At 41.2% G+C, this 19,217-nt stretch overlaps 1 protein-coding gene across 5 annotated transcripts in view; it reads right to left on the reverse strand.

Moving 5' to 3' along the window:
• The window catches only part of LOC117521436 (calcium/calmodulin-dependent 3',5'-cyclic nucleotide phosphodiesterase 1C-like), a 303,704-nt gene that overhangs the window by 44,637 nt on the left and 239,850 nt on the right, over window positions 1-19,217 (reverse strand). For all 5 annotated transcript variants that reach the window (XM_034182731.1, XM_034182730.1, XM_034182732.1 and 2 more), the window contains 4 exons: window positions 17,226-17,366; window positions 5,257-5,357; window positions 3,891-4,019; window positions 610-711 (listed from right to left, as the gene is read on the reverse strand). In XM_034182731.1, the coding sequence (XP_034038622.1) occupies window positions 610-711; window positions 3,891-4,019; window positions 5,257-5,357; window positions 17,226-17,366 (473 nt within the window). The remainder of the gene's footprint in view (window positions 1-609; window positions 712-3,890; window positions 4,020-5,256; window positions 5,358-17,225; window positions 17,367-19,217) is intronic.

Consider the following 19,217-nt stretch of genomic DNA (forward strand, 5'->3'; position numbering starts at 1 on the left):
TTTAAGGTTGAATTTTTTAGCATCAAACATCAGAGTTTGAAGTTGAATTTCTAAGGTTGAATTTGTTTAGCATCAAAATATTCAGCCTCAAAAACTTCAACCAAAAAAAAAAAAATCTAAAAAAAATTTCAACCTAAAAAAAAAAAAAACTAACAAAAATTTTCAACCTAAAAAAAAAAAAATCAACCAAAAAAAAAGGTCAACCTTACAAAAAAAAAAAAAAAATAACCCCAAAAAAGTCATAGCCAAATAAATTGAAAAGCAGGAGAAGCAAGCAATCCCTGTCCTCAATCATCCAATGTTCAGCAATATATCATGTCTTCTTCTTCTCTTTCAATTTGGTCTCAGTGTAACATGACCAATGTGGAGCAAAACGTGATTGCTGAATGTTGGATGATTGAGACGGGATCGATTACTTCTCAACTGCTTTTCTATTTTTAAGGTTGAATGTTTTTTTAGGTTGAAGTATTTGAGATGGAATATTGTGATGCTAAAAAACTCAACGTTAAATATCAAATTCAAACTCTGATGGCACAGATTTACTTCCATAGACATCAGTCTTAAAGGAGCTGCAAAGTACAAGCAGTGATGGTTGAAAAGGTAACAGACCCTTCAGGCTGCTGCAGGAAGTTCTTCATGGCTTTGACCTGCTGGAAGTGACACGACATATCTGTGGCCAGCACCATCTCCACCACCAATGCCCGCAACTCTCTGGGTGGAAAGAGAAGACAGCAAAACACGGGTTGTTGCACTGTACAACAAACCGTCAAGAAAACTCACGTATAAGTCGACTTACTTTGGAAGTCTTTAAAGTAAATAAAGGAAGCCAAGATATTTTGAGAACAATTTATAAGACCTACTCTGACATGTCCCAGCGTACGTTAAGAGAAATCTCCTGTAATGTGTATTTTCAGTTTCTACTGTGAACAAAGCTGGTAGACCTTGAAAGTAAGCTAGGCTTTTTGGTTTGGAGCGTCTGTGCTTTCTAATCTTGATAAGCATTTACTGGGAAGCTAGGCTTTTTGGTTTGGAGTGTCTGTGCTTTCTAATCTTGATAAGCATTTACTGGGTTCACTTTGCTCGTACTGGTTTGGACTGACTGGTCATTAAGCATGCTTCCTGGGCTACTGAGTGTTGCTGCATTTACAGGTTTTTTAATCATCCCACTGCTGTGATCACACACAAGCACCTTGATTTCTGTTTAATAAATGATTTTTTTCCCCCGGTTTTCATTTCATTAAGTACATGTTTTGGGCTTCATGCGTATATTTGAATATTTACTATGAGGTGTTTGGCATTGATCTTTTATGCTTGAATGCAGGCATACAGAAAGCAAAATATGAGGCAGCACAACATGCACTCAGTCCAAAGCAGTGTGTGATTGATAATGACAAGTTTGCTTGCATATGTGCATATAAACAGTTTTATGTCTTAGTTTTTTGTTCATGTCCGCTGTTATATGGAGGAGGCCTTATTGTATGGTTGTGACATTTGGGTGCTAACAGCTGACCTAAGGTGACAAATCAATGACTAGGTCTCTTTGTAGGACCCTTGGGTACAGCTCACTAAGTAACAAAGGGTTACTTAGTGAAGCTCATATCAGGGAACATCAGCGATGACAGTTTGGCTTATGTGAGATGTTTCACTGGGCAGGATCCAGCATGCAAGTCCATCAGTGCATCAGTGACCCTTTCTGCTGCAGAAGGCTAAGGAGACGCCCACGCTTCACCTGGCTTTGGCTGATAGGTGATTAATTTTGAGAGGTGGAGACGGACCAACTGTCTGCCTGGGTGGTTGCCATTCTGTGGTGTGGCGGATGCTACAACACGTGACACTAGGGTCTGCTCTCAGACATGAGATGGCTGACAGGAGCGGCACTCAAGGGTGGATTGGCTATTGGGAGTACTGGGATTTTTCACAGTGGTCTGATCAACAATGGGCTGATGGCTGCCCGTTTTCATTTGTTTTTTTGTACCTTGCCATGATAACTGTCCCGCCCCAGGGACAGAGACATGCACCAGCCCACAGAGCTCAGATGCAGCCTGCAAACACAGCATAAGCCCAGTGACATGTCTGTCAAAAGAATACCTGACCCAGGTATATACCTAACAGTTAAAAACATTTGTGAAGTTTGAAGTCAAAGGTTTTAGTGTCTGCCTGTTACATGTTTTGTAGCAGACAGACACTTGTGAAAGGTACAGCTGTATCCTCTGCAGGCAGAGGAGAACTGACTACCAGAGAGAAAGGAAGAGGAAGGAAAAAAAAGATAATTTCTTTTCACACCATACACACTTGCCAGCATATCACCCAAGTCATGCACAGGCAGCCAGTTTTGACTTATGGTTAAAATTTTAAACAAACTAATTCCAGACAAGTTATTAAAATTAACGTCACATCTGTCATTTTATAAAGTGAAAATATCAGCTATATGTTTTAGTTTAAAATAATGCACTAATTTTGAAGGTTTTAGCATTTAGACACCCATGCTACAATGCATGGTGCTAAACAGTGTATGGTGTGAAGACAAATTGTCTTTATTTTCCCCTCCCTCTTCCTTTCACTCTTCTCTTTCTTTATCTCTGGTCACCAGGTCTCTTTTGCTGGGATAAGGCTGATCTGACAAAGAAGTGCTGGCTCGTTGTTGTGTCAGTAGCTGCCGTGTACTTAAGTCAATACTGAAAGTTATTGGTTTAGCTTTTATCTGTAACTTCTGCAAAATTTTTTAAGGGTTTATTGGTTTAGCTTTATAAAAGTTAACTTTTCAGTTAGCGGATTAACTGCTATCAAAGCTAACGTTTTGGTTAGTTGTGCCCACCACTGCCCAGAAGTCCCACCCATGCATGTTTTAAACCCACCCCCACCCCACCCCCTATCCAATCACATTTAATGATGAGAGAGAGAGAGAGAGAGGAAACAACACAACAGAACATAAAAAAAGCGAGGCATGAAATGGAGGGAAAATGGAAAGGTGGTGCAGAAAAACTGAGGGGAAAAAAAAAAAAAAGCTCTTGTGACTCTCGTGAAAATTTCAGAGATGTTTGCTGTGGGGGCCGGCCTGGCAGGGTCCCTCTCAGCACCAGCAGGTGGTGTTGGAGTAGGACAGTGAAAGTGACAGTGAGGTGGTGCAGGAGCAGGAGAAGATTGGTGGTGGTGGCGATGATAGCAGGCATGTGCCACCATGGTGTGGATATACAGTCATTCATATAAATGTTTAGCCTTTCATATAAATGAAAAGAATATAAAGGGATACTCTTCAGTATAGTAGTGTTATTAAGGGCTTGTGTGTTTATATGTACTTCAGTGGGGGGGGGGATTGGCACAGTATCTGCACATGGATTGTAGTGGTGGGCCAGTCTGGACCAAAAGTAGAAGGTTGAATTATTGTCCCAGTCCAGCTCTGGTGGCACTTGGTGCACTTCAGCTGTTGTGTCCAGGTGTGACATCTTGTGCATTCAGAGTTGTCGTTCTGCATATCTTGGCTTTAACGAATAGTTATTTGAGTTACTGATGCCTTTCTATTTGGTTGAGACAATCTGGCATTTCTGCTCTGATTTCTGCCATCAACAAGACATTTTCTGCAGAAAACCACTGCTCACTGGGTGTTTCTCCTTTTTTTTAGACCATTCTCTGATGATCCAAGAGATGGTATTGTGTGATACTCTTGTCTGGCATCAATTATCATGCCTTCTTCTAAATTTTGATGCTGGCTTTGTATTTCAGCAGGTCCTCTGCCATGTGATTGGCTGATTAAATATTTGCATTAAGGAGAAGTTGAACAGGTGTGCCTAATGAAGTGGTTGGTGAGTGCATACCAAGATAGCTGTTTCTGTATATACAGATATTTTGTCTCATATTCATATTCTTAATCTTTGTGTATGTCCATGTCTGACCTCCAGTCATCCTTTGAAAGGTTGTAGAGGATGTTCATCTCATCATCTTCCTGCAGTAGGCGGTAGGCTGCGCTGACATGGTGACTCTCCAACACTGAGCGGTCATTGTACAAGATAGCTGTGTCTGACCTGTCAATCACAGAAAAAAACAAACAAACAAAGCAACTGGGTTTTAGCCTATTGCGGAATGAGTTGAGTGTTGATCATTAGATATGTCACATGTGTGGTGACTGTCTCTGGCTCACGTCTAAATCACTGAATTTATTAAAACTAAACAAGCAATTTGTGGTTTATGTTATTTACATTCAAGGCGTGTGCGAGATGTTTCCTGAGCGAATCCTTGACTGTATCAAATAAACAGTTACTTAAGGAGACTCACACAGCACATAGGACTTGTTTTGTGATGTAACATCAGCTATGACAATTTGGCCATGTTGTGCGTTCATTTGGGCATGATACAGTACACAGGTGCCTCAATGTTGATGATACCAATGACTGAAAAAGGCCAAAAGGATGCTCATGTTTTACCTGGTTGTGGCAGATAGATGTCACTTTATCATATATCAATAAAAAGCACTCGCCCTCAGAAAGGACCAAGCATCTGTCCAATCTGCTGACACAGACTTTTTTTGCTCGACTGTGACAGATTTTGTGTAACAAATCAGTAGATTACTGACACCAGGCAGGTTACCTTTACCTTCCAAACAATGAACTTTGAAGTTGGGAATTGAAAATATGTTAAATGGTAAAAATAAAATAAAACAAAAAAAAAAAAACCTGAAATATCACAAAAAAGATTTTACGTTCACATGAGGTGGTTTCTCAGGCAATTTGAATAAAGCCTTCATTTGAAAAGCAGCAATGGAAAAACTTTTTTTCCACCATTGCAGGTCACATGACATACAGAAAGCATCATGACATTCTAAAATACAAAGCGATATGTGTGGATAGAGCAACAGATGAAGAGCTTGTTAATTGACATAAGTGATGACATTCAGACAATAGTGGACTCTAAAAAAGAAGCAACATTTAGCAGGTATTACATTCCATCGCCATGTCTACTGGATTTACAGTTCTTGCGACAGGCTCGCTAGAATGACAGCTATCGCAAGAACACACAACTTAGCAGTTGACATTCTGACAGTATCACTAAACTTTTGTACAGATCTTTAATGGAAACCCAGCTACAGACTGCAAGAGCTTCCCCCTTTCACAGCTTCACCCTCACTGAGGAACAAGTACTGCTCCTTCTGATTGGTTCCCTGAAAAGGGTGGGACCAGTTGTCTATCTAGTTGGTTTCCATCCAGTACGCAAGGTAGTTCCATAGTGTGCTGGACCTGACCCGACCTGGGTCAATGTCATTACCTTGTCTGAATGTGGAAGTTGTTTGTCGTTCCCGTGTGCTCGTAGTCATGGACAGCAGCTGCAAAGATCATGGCAAAGATCTCCAACTCCGTCATCCAATGCTGGAGGCAGAAGAAGAGGAGGTCGGGGATGGATGTAGAGCAGTAGGGGAGGTGATAATAAGGAAAAAAGGAGAGGAGGTGGTGGAAGAGCAAAATTACATTTAAGAGGTGAATATTGAAAAGACATAGACATTGAGGTGGGAAGGTAATGGAATGGAAAATACAGACATCAGTACAGAAAAAGGCAAGTAATGAATACAGGAGAGAAATGAGAAACCAGGGAATGGAAGAAGGGAGGATTGGGGGGGGGGGGGGGGGGGGGGGGGGGGGGGGGGGGGGGGGGGGGGGACGTCAGAGGTGAAAAATGATGCAAACGATGTAGAAAGTAAAATTTTCCGTGCCATCAATGATGACAGGAAATAAAAGGGGAGTAGGAGATGATGAAAAGGTTACAAAAGCAAAAGGAAATTCCAGATAAGTTCTAGTGAGAAGCATTTTTTCAGCCTGGTGTGTTACTGTTACCAAACATCACAAAATATTTCTTCATAATGGTTAGTAGGTGAGAATACACAGCATATGTTATGTTTTCAGGTCTATTTTCAATATTTTAAGGCTTATTACGTTCGCCAAGGACGTAATAAAATCATTGGCATTTATTTATTTGTCTGTCTGTTAGTGGGATTATGTCAAAACTACTTCAAGAATCTTCACCAAAGTTGCACCACAGATAGACATTAGGGCATGGAAGACTCCACTGAATTTTGGAGGTGATCTGGATACGGACTGGTGGACGTCAGAAATCTATTGAAAACTCAACATGGCCTCACATTTAAGGTGTTTTTGGATTAAACTTTTTACTTAAAAAATAAAAAAACACACACACACACAAACAAATCTCTTTCCAGGGACCTCATAACTACATAAGATCTTCCCAGGCGCCTCTTGATCTCAAAGGCTGAGGATGTAAAGATGCAAATAAGCAAATGTTTTGACAAGTTCAACACTTTCACCACATTCAGATACATGACTAATGGCCGAGTCCAGGTAGTCATCAACAGCCTGAATCTTATCTGGATCTGATGGAGGAAAATTGAAAATCTAGACACAATTCCTCAACTTCTCAAGAGCTGGAGTTGGAGTATCCATTGATTCAGCAAAGATCAAGTCAAGCTCAGCCGATATTCATGCTTGCATTCTGAGTGCTTGTGCAATTTGAAATGTCTTGAAATAAGCTGAAATTGAAAAAAAAGAAAACACTTAAAACTATAACTATACTAACTATAAACTTAAAACTCGGCTCAACGGTAAGCCTCGCTGACCGAATTACCTTCAGAAAAATAAAGCGCGCAAATTATGGAATTGAATTAGAATGGGGATAACCCCCTTGTGTCTGATGATTTGCAGACATTCATGCTGTTATACGGTCGCAAATAGCCGTTTTATGGCTCCGCTAATGCGTCGCCATAAAACTCCTTTTTACTGGCTCCGTTTACGCGTCGCCGGTAAAGCTCAATTTGCGACCGTATAACCAGCATGAACGTCCACAAATCATCAGACACAACAGGGTCATTCCCTAAATACAACCTTAAAACCTATCCAGCTCGAGCTGGGCTGCCAACACCAGTCTGAACGGAGCTTAATTGACAATTTTATTACACAAACAAAAAAATCAGTGGACAAAAGGGTGCTTTATGGAAGCAGTGTGTGTGTGTGTGTGTGTGTGTGTGTGTGTGAGTGGGTGTTTTCCTCTGAGATACTGTGTGACTGCACATTGAGTGAGATTTAGTTCAGGATCCGAGCTGCTGCTAATGACTAATCAGCAGTGGGAGCAGGCAGTCATTTGGAACAGGCAGCAAATGGTCGATCCACCCATCAATATTCAGTATTTCCCCATGCTTTATGAATGACCTGTTGATTGTTGATTTAATGGAGTCTGGAGGCCCTGCAACATGATAGATACTGTGCTCCTGCTTCTGCAGGGGAATATGGTTCTGGCTGTAATGTGCTTTACTGCCCAAAGAAACACACCATGTCAACAGCTGTCGCAGCCACCTTATTAAGGTGATTAAATAAAAACACTGCAAGCAGGGACGGCTCGTTGCTTGGGAGCTTTGAACTTGTGAGACTCGTGGTTGTTTAGGAACCAACGCAACGTCAGAAATGCCCCTGAAGTCACACCGGTGGGAAAAATAGGTCACCAGATGGAAAAAAGATCATCAGCCACAACGAATATGGGAATTAGAACTGGCGCAACATTATGGGAAATTAATGGGAAAATGGAAAATATTAGTCTTTGAACAACAATACAGTGACAAATGAGCACTAAAACTTGACAAATGTTCGCAGAGATGTTTGTTGATATTCTCAAATCTGCCTTCAGGAAAATTTAGATTAAAGGGAAATATTCCTCAGATGTATGTTTCTTTTATGAACAAATGCTTAATTGATTCTCCAAAGAAAAACAAGCCAAATTTAGAGGCTGAGTGTTACAATTAGGCTGGCATGTTGCAACTGACAGACTTTCTGAATATCACGTGATTCTAATTTTACTCAGCTTCTCGACATGGTCTAAAGCATGCCTAATAGGGGTGTAACATTTAACCAGTATCAGTCAGAAATAGATTTTAATTGATACACAGACACCGGAATCAATCTAAATGGTAAATGGACTGCATTTATATAACACTTTTCCCTCTGCATCAGACGCTCAAAGCGCTTTACAATAATGCCTCGCATTCACCCCGATGTCAGGCTACTGCCATATAAGGCACTCACTACACACTGGGAGCAACTAGGGGATTAAGGACCTTGCCCAAGGGCCCTCAGTGATTTTCTGGTCAGGCTGTGATTTGAACCGAGGATCCTCTGGTTTCAACCCCAAGGCTTAACCACTACACATGGGCAAGATGGCACCTGTGTGTTTGGCATGCCGTCAGCCCTGTCTCTACCGCCCGTCGAGTTTTTTGTTATTTGTAGCTGTGTTTTTGCTCTGTGTGTTCTGCCGGGACATCTCTGCCTTGCTTGTGTATAATCATCAGTCTCTCTTGGACATTAATGCTCTTTATGAGCCGCTGCTGTCATCTGGGTCCGGACTGGGAGGGCCCCGCCCTGCTCTGCCACCTGTGCTTGCGGAGGTCCCGCTGCACCTGCTCTGTTTTCCTTGCACTCCTCTCCGGAGGAGGCGTTTTAGAAGGCGCGGAAAGCGGAACGGTGTGTTGGTGAAATTTAAGTTCTACCTGGCTGCCTTCACTAGAGGGTCTGATCCTCGCCTCCTCTGGGATGGACGATATTTTTGGGCATGGGAGCACGTGCTGTGCACGAGAGGCTCCTGGATTCGTCCTGTTGTTCCTGGACTGTCCTCTCCAATGACCGGACCGGCTCCGCTAAAGCTGTGCCCATTTTTGCCGCAGCTTCCTGTTGCTGCCTTTCGCCGGGCTGAGGAGTTTTTACGCCGGTGCTGTTGTCTGTGGGCTTGCGGTGTTTCACCTGAGCTCCTCCGGCCACTGAAACACGCTGTGTCACTGGCTGCTGAGGAGCAGAACTTCCGCATGACTTCATTAAAATCTGCTGATCCCACCGAGATCCTTAGTTTGGGTCTCATTAACATCAGATCATTGTCTCTGAAGTCACTGCTGTGAGTGACTAATTGTGGATCATCGCCTGGACATGATTGGGTTATGTGAAACCTGGCTTAAATCCACAGCTGTCCTTCCTCTGAATGAGGCCTGCCCACCGGTGTACACTTAGTCAAGTTTCACATGATGTGAGGAAAGGCGGGGGTATTGCTTTTATTTATAAATCCAGGTTTACTTTATTAACTGTTGGGGGTCATAAATATAATTCATTTGAGCATCTGATTCTCCGTTATACCCATGATGCTAAGTACTGTCCAAGGTCATGAAACTGGAAAATCAGCTTGTTATATTGGTCACTGTCTATAGGCCTCCTGGCCCATACTCTGATTTTTTAGATGAATTTGGCACGTTCATCTCTAGTCTTTCAACTAATGCAGACAACATTTTGATTATTGGTGACTTTAACATTCACATAAATAAGCCCTCTGATCCCCTTGGTAAATCATTTATGGAAATCATGGATGCATTAGGATTTCAGCAGTTCATTCATGTTTCAACGCATATCAAATCAAATCAAATCAAATCAATTTTATTTATATAGCGCCAAATCACAACAAACAGTTGCCCCAAGGCGCTTTATATTGTAAGGCAAAGCCATACAATAATTACGGAAAAACCCAACGGTCAAAACGACCCCCTGTGAGCAAGCACTTGGCAACAGTGGGAAGGGAAAACTCCCTTTTAACAGGAAGAAACCTCCAGCAGAACCAGGCTCAGGGAGGGGCAGTCTTCTGCTGGGACTGGTTGGGGCTGAGGGAGAGAACCGGGAAAAAGACATGCTGTGGAGGGGAGCAGAGATCAATCACTAATGATTAAATGCAGAGTGGTGCATACAGAGCAAAAAGAGAAAGAAACACTCAATGCATTATGGGAACCCCCCAGCAGTCTAAGTCTATAGCAGCATAACTAAGGGATGGTTCAGGGTCACCTGATCCAGCCCTAACTATAAGCTTTAGCAAAAAGGAAAGTTTTAAGCCTAATCTTAAAAGTAGAGAGGGTGTCTGTCTCCCTGATCTGAATTGGGAGCTGGTTCCACAGGAGAGGAGCCTGAAAGCTGAAGGCTCTGCCTCCCATTCTACTCTTACAAAACCTAGGAACTACAAGTAAGCCTGCAGTCTGAGAACGAAGCGCTCTATTGGGGTGATACGGTACTATGAGGTCCCTAAGATAAGAAGGGACCTGACTATTCAAACCTTATAAGTAAGAAGAAGAATTTTAAATTCTATTCTAGAATTAACAGGAAGCCAATGAAGAGAGGCCAATATGGGTGAGATATGCTCTCTCATTCTAGTCCCTGTCAGTACTCTAGCCTGCAGCATTTTGAATTAACTGAAGGCTTTCAGGGAACTTTAGGACAACCTGATAATAATGAATTACAATAGTCCAGCCTAGAGGAAATAAATGCATGAATTAGTTTTTCAGCATCACTCTGAGACAAGACCTTTCTAATTTTAGAGATATTGCGTAAATGCAAAAAAGGCAGTCTTACATATTTGTTTAATATGCGCTTTGAATTGACATATCCTGATCAAAAATGACTCCAAGATTTCTCACAGTATTACTAGAGGTCAGGGTAATGCCATCCAGAGTAAGGATCTGGTTAGACACCATGTTTCTAAGATTTGTGGGGCCAAGTACAATAACTTCAGTTTTATCTGAGTTTAAAAGCAGGAAATTAGAGGTCATCCATGTCCTTATGTCTGTAAGACAATCCTGCAGTTTAGCTAATTGGTGTGTGTCCTCTGGCTTCATGGATAGATAAAGCTGGGTATCATCTGCGTAACAATGAAAATTTAAGCAATGCCGTCTAATAATACTACCTAAGGGAAGCATGTATAAAGTGAATAAAATTGGTCCTAGCACAGAACCTTGTGGAACTCCATAATTAACCTTAGTCTGTGAAGAAGATTCCCCATTTACATGAACAAATTGTAATCTATTAGATAAATATGATTCAAACCACCGCAGGGCAGTGCCTTTAATACCTATGGCATGCTCTAATCTCTGTAATAAAATTTTATGGTCAACAGTATCAAAAGCAGCACTAAGGTCTAACAGAACAAGCACAGAGATGAGTCTATAATTAGCTACGATAGCTGGGTCAAGTGATGGCTTTTTAAGTAATGGTTTAATTACTGCCACCTTAAAAGCCTGTGGTACATAGCCAACTAATAAAGATAGATTGATCATATTTAAGATCAAAGCATTAAATAATGGTAGGGCTTCCTTGAGCAGCCTGGTAGGAATGGGGTCTAATAGACATGTTGATGGTTTGGATGAAGTAACTAATGAAAATAACTCAGACAGAACAATCTGAGAGAAAGAGTCTAACCAAATACCGGCATCATTGAAAGCACCCAAAGATAACGATATGTCTTTGGGATGGTTATGAGTAATTGTTTCTCTAATAGTTAAAATTTTATTAGCAAAGAAAGTCATGAAGTCATTACTAGTTAAAGTTAAAGGAATACTCGGCTCAATAGAGCTCTGACTCTTTGTCAGCCTGGCTACAGTGCTGAAAAGAAACCTGGGGTTGTTCTTATTTTCTTTAATTAGTGATGAGTAGTAAGATGTCCTAGCTTTACAGAGGGCTTTTTTTTATAGAGCAACAGACTCTTTTTCCAGGCTAAGTGAAGATCTTCTAAATTAGTGAGACGCCATTTCCTCTCCAACTTACGGGTTATCTGCTTTAAGCTGCGAGTTTGTGAGTTATACCACGGAGTCAGGCACTTCTGATTTAAAGCTCTCTTTTTCAGAGGAGCTACAGCATCCAAAGTTGTCTTCAATGAGGATGTAAAACTATTGACGAGATACTCTATCTCACTTACAGAGTTTAGGTAGCTACTCTGCACTGTGTTGGTATATGGCATTAGGGAACATAAAGAAGGAACATATCCTTAAACCTAGTTACAGCGCTTTCTGAAAGACTTCTAGTGTAATTAAACTTATTCCCCACTGCTGGGTAGTCCATCAGAGTAAATGTAAATGTTATTAAGAAATATCAGACAGGAAGGGAGTTTCAGGGAATACTGTTAAGTCGTCAATTTCCATACCATAAGTCAGAACAAGATCTAAGATATGATTAAAGTGGTGGGTGGGACTCATTTACATTTTGAGCAAAGCCAATTGAGTCTAATAATAGATTAAATGCAGTGTTGAGGCTGTCATTCTCAGCATCTGTGTGGATGTTAAAATCGCCCACTATAATTATCTTATCAGAGCTAAGCACTAAGTCAGACAAAAGTTCTGAAAATTCACAGAGAAACTCACAGTAACGACCAGGAGGACGATAGATAACAACAAATAAAACTGGTTTTTGGGACTTTCAATTTGGATGGACAAGACTAAGAGTCAAGCTTTCAAATGAATTAAAGCTCTGTCTGGCTTTTTGATTAATTAATAAGCTGGAATGGAAGATTGCTGCTAATCCTCCGCCTCGACCCGTGCTACGAGCGTTCTGGCAGTTAGTGTGACTCGGGGGTGTTGACTCATTTAAACTAACATAATCATCCTGCTGTAACCAGGTTTCTGTAAGGCGGAATAAATCAATATGTTGATCAATTATTATATCATTTACTAACAGGGACTTAGAAGAGAGAGACCTAATGTTTAATAGACCACATTTAACTGTTTTAGTCTGTGGTGGAGTTGAAGGTGCTATATTATTTTTTATTTTTGAATTTTTATGCTTAAATAGATTTTTGCTGGTTATTGGTAGTCTGGGAGCAGGCACCGTCTCTACGGGGATGGGGTAATGAGGGGATGGCAGGGGGAGAGAAGCTGCAGAGAGGTGTGTAAGACTACAACTCTGCTTCCTGGTCCCAACCCTGGATAGTCACGGTTTGGAGGATTTAAGAAAATTGGCTAGATTTCTAGAAATGAGAGCTGCTCCATCCAAAGTGGGATGGATGCCGTCTCTCCTAACAAGACCAGGTTTTCCCCAGAAGCTTTGCCAATTATCTATGAAGCCCACCTCATTTTTTGGACACCACTCAGACAGCCAGCAATTCAAGGAGAACATGCGGCTAAACATGTCACTCCCGGTCCGATTGGGGAGGGGCCCAGAGAAAACTATATGATAACTATGATAACTATATCAGTGGTAATACTCTGGATTTGGTTCTTGCACGTGGCCTTGCTGTCACAGATATCGACATCCTGCCTCTTGCATCAACGGTCTCTGACCACTTGCTTATTAGGTTGACAGTTACGCTGCCGCATTTAGTGGAGCAACAACCTTGCCTATCATTGCGGCGACGTATTAAACCTTCAACTTTGACTGAACTCGAAGCGAGACTACCAGAAATCTTAACTTCAAGCTTGATGAATTTTCAGTCGGTAGACAGTCTTGCGGATAGCCTGAATTTAGTGCTAAAAACCACACTTGATAAGATTGCACCTCCTCTATTAAGGCCATGCCTTCCCAAGGCACAGACACCTTGGTTCAACAGTTATTTGCGTGAACTTAGGCAGAAGCCTAGAGGGTTGGAACGGAAATGGCGGAGTTCCAAACTAGAGGTGTTCCACCTTGTGTGGCGTGAAGCTATTTTAGATTATAAGCATGCTTTATTGGCTACAAAGCAGGCCTATTACTCTGAATTGATAAACAAAAACAAGCATAATTCAAAGTTTTTGTTTGATACGGTGGCATTTCTTATTCATGGACAGCCACCTGTTGGTCGTTCTCCTTTTTCAGCACAGGACTTTCTGGACTATTTCAAAAAGAAAATAGAAGATACTAGGTTGAGCACATCTCAGCATACTTTGGTCCAGTCGTATCCAGCTACTGAGCTGGGGGCTACCACTGAGGTGCTACCTAGATTCACGGAATTTGATAGTATCTCACTAGGTGTGCTGACAAAACTTGTGATGTCTACTAAAAGCATAACTTGTTTATTTGATCCTATACCAACAAAATTGTTTAAGGATCTTTGGCCCATTCTTGTGCCGACTGTGCTGGAAATTGTTAATCTTTCTCTAAACTTTGGATCTATTCCAAATTGTTTTAAATCTACAGTGGTTAAACAACTACTCAAGAAATCTAATCTTGATCATGGTGTATTGAAAAATTATAGGCCGATATCAAATCTATCATTCTGCTCTAAAATTCTGGAAAAGGTGGTTTCACGGCAGCTTGTGGACTATCTTACTGAGAATGACCTTTTTTTAGCCACTGCAGTCTGCTTTTAGAAAACATCACTCCACAGAAACAGCACTTATTAAAGTAGTTAATGATCTTCTGCGAGCAATGGACTCGGATACTACTACAGTATTGGTGTTGCTGGATCTCAGTGCTGCGTTTGACACCGTTGATCATCGTATTCTACTTGATAGGCTAGAAAACTGTTTCGGGATTACTGGAACTGCTCTTGCGTGGTTGACGTCTTATCTGTCTGGTCGTTCCCACTGTGTTTTGTGCAACGACACTACCTCTGATTTTAGGGGCATGACGTTCGGTGTTCCGCAGGGATCCGTTCTGGGTCCCCTGCTTTTTTCCCTGTATATGGCACCCATTTGGAACATTTTGCTGTGTTTTGGGGTTGCTTTTCATTGCTCAGTTGTATATGCCGATAGCTGCTGGAAATCCTGTCCACATAAAATCTTTACAGGACTGTCTCGCAGCAGTGAGAAGTTGGATGTCTAACAACTTTCTACTTTTGAACTCTAATAAGACTGAAATGATGGTTCTTGGTCCAGCAAGACATCGGCATCAATTTGATCAGCTAGTGCTTAGCCTAGGTTCATGTGTTATACATCATACTGACAAAGTGAGGAATCTTGGGGTAATTTTTGATCCTACGTTGTCCTTTGACCTCCACATTAGGGACACTGCAAGGACTGCTTTCTTTCATCTAAGAAATATAGCAAAGATTCATCCCATCCAGTCTATGGCTGATGCTGAGACTCTCATTCATGCTTTTGTTTCTTCTAGATTGGACTATTGTAATGCTTTGTTTTCAGGTTTACCACAGTCCAGCATCAGGGGTCTTCAACTGGTTCAAAATGCTGCTGCCAGACTTCTGACACGAAACAGAAGGTTTGATCATATTATGCCAGTTCTGGCATCCCTTCACTGGCTTCCGGTCTCTTTGAGATTGGATTTTAAAGTATTACTATTGGCCTATAAAACTGTTCACGGACCGGCACCCTCCTATCTGGCCGGCCTGGTTGAATCCTATGTGCCGGCTAGAGCTCTGCGTTCACAGGGTGCAGGACTATTGTGTGTCCCGAGGGTGAAGAAAAAGTCAGCGGATTACAGAGCTTTTTATCACCGCGCACCAGCTCTGTGGAATGATCTGCCTGCGCTGATACGACAGTCGGACTCTGTGGAGACTTTTAAAGCTAGGCTGAAGACACATTTGTTCTCCCTGTTTTATCATTAGTATTTTATATATGATTGTGTGTCTTTTTTTATTCGTTTTATTTATTTTATTTATTTTACCTTTTTATGGTTAATTTTTTTATTGTGTTTTAATCTTATTTCATTTTATTCTGCTTTTAAATGTTTGTGAAGCGCCTTGAGGCAATTACTTGTGATTTGGCGCTATATAAATTAATAAATTATTATTATTATATTATAAATGTACTATGAACCAGTCAATGGCTCAGTTTTAACATTTATTCATTCATTCATACATTTGCTGCCACTAATCTGGGTCCGGGCTGCGGTTGCAGCAGACTAAGCAGTTCATCACATGCTTCCCTATCCTCAACCAAGTCCTGTAACTCTTCCCAGGGTATCCCAAGGTATTCCCAAACCAGCTGAAAAATACAATTTCTCCAGCAGATCCTAGGTCTTCTCTGGGGCCTCCTCTCAGTTGGACGTGCCTGGAAGACTTCCCTACGGAGAACCCTCACCGGATGCCCGAACCACTTCAACTGGCTCCTTTCGATGTGAAGAAGCAGCAGCTCTACTCTGAGTTTCTCACCCTGTCCAAGAGTTTAAGCCCAGATACCCAGAGTAGGAATCTCATTTCTGCCACTTGCATCTGTGACCTTATTCTTTTGGTCATTATCCAAAGTTCGCTGCTTGAGGTTTCTTCCTCAATATCAGAGGGAGTTTTTCTTTACCACTGTCACCTGTGTGCTTGCTCTAGGGGTTGGTAAGGTTAGACCTTACTTGTGTGAAGTGCCTTGAGGCAGCTTTGTTGAGATGTAGTGCTATATAAACTAAATACATTGAATTAAATGAATTGATATGGGATAAGTAAAGACTAGACAACCAAAGACAAGATAGAGCAGATTTTTGTTGCAACTGATCACCTCAGCAGATGGTTTTACAAAGGATCTCCTTCCCTCAACTGAAAGTCCTGATCATGTATGAATTTACCTGCTGAGGTTATCTTTAGCAAGGAACTCCTGCTTCATCTTGGTCCTTCCTGGGACACAATTACCCACCCCTGGTCTGGACCTTATGCTTTGTGGAGACATGTTGGAGATGACCTCTGTTGTGATTAGATGCTATATCAATAGTGGTTCGGTTCAGCTAATCAGCTAACAGCTAATTGATGCAACTAACTTTTTCATTCATGGATAAGATTTTCAGCTAACTTTAACAACCACTAGTGGACCAATTAGGTTCACCTAAATTTACTACGTCAGCTAACATAAAAAAAAAATAAAACTCAATTGTCAAAACGTCCGTACACTCTAAAATCATACACGTTTCCTGTTGGCACTTATACACTCGTCCAATCAGTGAAGTTGACAGTAGGTCAAACCAGAGTGAATGCATTATTTAGATTTTTAAAATTATGTATTTTTTTTATCTCTTAATATTTCTTATCCATATAATATTTTTTCTACTATGAATAAACTTCATGTTGAATGGAAACATACTGTTTAATTTATCTTGGAATGCTAAACCTTTTTGATACCGTCACGTTTCAGTTATATATATTAAAAATTCAGCACTTTAAGTCTGTTTTTCAAGGTTTTAGAGAGAAAAAAAAAACAATACATACACACACACAAACCCAAGGCTAAATTAATATCTTCAACAAAATGTTTTAGCAATTCATCAATTTAGCGTTATCACAGTTAGCTTTTCAGTTAGTAGATTAGCAGCTATTGAAGCTAACTTTTAGGTTAGCAGTGCCCATCACTGTGCTTTATTAAAAAAAAATACTGAATTGAATTGTAGCTCATGGGATAAAACATCTCTAACCTACCTGGTTTTACTCTAACATGAAAAGTAATAGTTTTTTTTTTGTTTTGTTTTGTTTTTTAAACTTGGTGGCCAAAGAAAAATGACCTTTGTGCATTTTCAGTCTGGTTTCTGTCACCTACTCACCACCATGCCCGTCTTGAGTAGCAGGTAGTGTGCAGTCTGCGTGACATCGGCCGCATGCATCAGGTTGTGGTACGGGTTTTTATGTTTGCTGTATCCCACTTCTAAAGCCTCCATGAACGACACCACGGCAGAGATGGGGATCTGACGGCAGACGAAACACCAAACGACTGCAATCAAAAACACTGCTGACAGTTTCAGAGTTCTACATGCTGTTGTTCATTTAAATGATGAGTGCATACAATTTCAATGGGAGCGCTGTTCCCTTGGCATTTGAAATTGATGTCATAAAATCACAGATCGTGAATCATTTGGGCTTCTGGAGACTCTTGCTGCGATTACATATTCATGCTAGCTTCATTGCCCGTATCATTTACTCTCAGACGCTGTCACGATCTGTGAAATGTTGTTAGCCATAAGACACTGTAGAAAACAAGCTCTGTGACTATTAGTTCAAATGAAGTGAGTCCAATCTCTATTATAATACGGTCAGTGATGCAAGATGACAACATGATCTGAAAAGAAACCGTATGTTCATATCTGTGAGGGAAGTGGTACAGGATTAAAGGAGAATTAGATCATTTTTAGATTGTTTTGGCTTCATCTTTTCACTGGGGACTAAAAATTTTTATTCGGTCCAGGATTTAGTTTGATTGTTAAAACTGTCACAGGCTAAACAGATAAAAACTGCTATGGGGCACCTCAGCAAAATGTTTCTCCTCACCACTGAATACATTAAAATGTCATTAGATGCATTAGGAAGCACGAAGGGCTTCCCTGAAAGGGTCACGTGTTCATATTTACCTCAGTAAATGTAAAAGTACATTTAAAATTTTCAAATGAGTGATTAGTGCAGCTCCTTACATCAGTGTTTGTCTGAAAAAGTCCTGTAGAGTCCATAGTAGTCCACAAAAGTTCAAAGCTTACGAGTGTCTCTTTTTAAAATTTTATTTCATCCAATGTTCCATTTGTTTTTTTAACCACCAAAGAAGAAGTTAAGTCTATTTTCAAACTCGTGAGTGAATATTTAGATGATTTTGAAAGAGGAACTGTTGTGGGGTAGACATTTTATTCCTGGCATGCTTATCCTCAGAGGAACATGCCACAGACAGGTCGATTTGTTGCTGAAAGTTACTAAATGATGTGACATTGGTGTGCGATTTTGTCATCACATATGTAGACATAGACATGTGTCTGTGAATAAAGAGGTAAATAATCTTCATAGTACTTGTCACATGACTTGTTTGCACTTGTGGGGCAGCCAAAACTGCAATGAGGAGAACAGTTTGACAGAATCCTGGCTCATTGTAAAAGTTTAGTGAGGTAAATGTGCACATATTTAGCTCAGCTTCAGTAGTGATAAGAAGCAGTTTACTTTTCAGTTATTTGAGCCTCATACAGTAACATTAATTAGCCCGTTAACTTTTGCTCGCTAACACAGTGTTTGTATTATAAATTAATAATACACCAAAAAAGTTTATTTTCTTCTTGCTGTGTGAAACAGTAACACCATCCATCCATCCATCCATCCATCCATCCATCCATCCATCCATCCATCCATCCATCCATCCATCTTCTTCCGCTTTATCCGGAGTCCGGTCGCAGGGGCAGCAGCACAAGCAAAGCCGCCCAGACCTCCCAATCCACACACACCTCCCCCAGCTCCTCCGGGGGAACCCCAAGGCATTCCCAAGCCAGCCGAGAGATGTAGTCCCTCCAGCATGTCCTGGGTCTTCCCTGGGGCCTCCTCCCGATGGGACGTGGACGCCTCTCCAGCGAGGAGTCCATGAGGCTGAACCACCTCAACTGGCTCCTTTCAACATGGAGGAACAGTGGCTCGACTCCGACCTCCTCCCGAGTGACTGAGCTCCTCACCCTATCTCTAAGGGAGTGCACAGCCACCCTGCGGAGGAAACTCATCTTGGCCGCTTGCACTCACGATCTCGTTCTTTCGGTCATGAGCCAAATCTCATGACCATAGGTGAGGATCGGAAC

This window comes from Thalassophryne amazonica, chromosome 12, assembly GCF_902500255.1.
Source record: "Thalassophryne amazonica chromosome 12, fThaAma1.1, whole genome shotgun sequence".
Lineage (NCBI taxonomy): Eukaryota > Metazoa > Chordata > Actinopteri > Batrachoidiformes > Batrachoididae > Thalassophryne > Thalassophryne amazonica.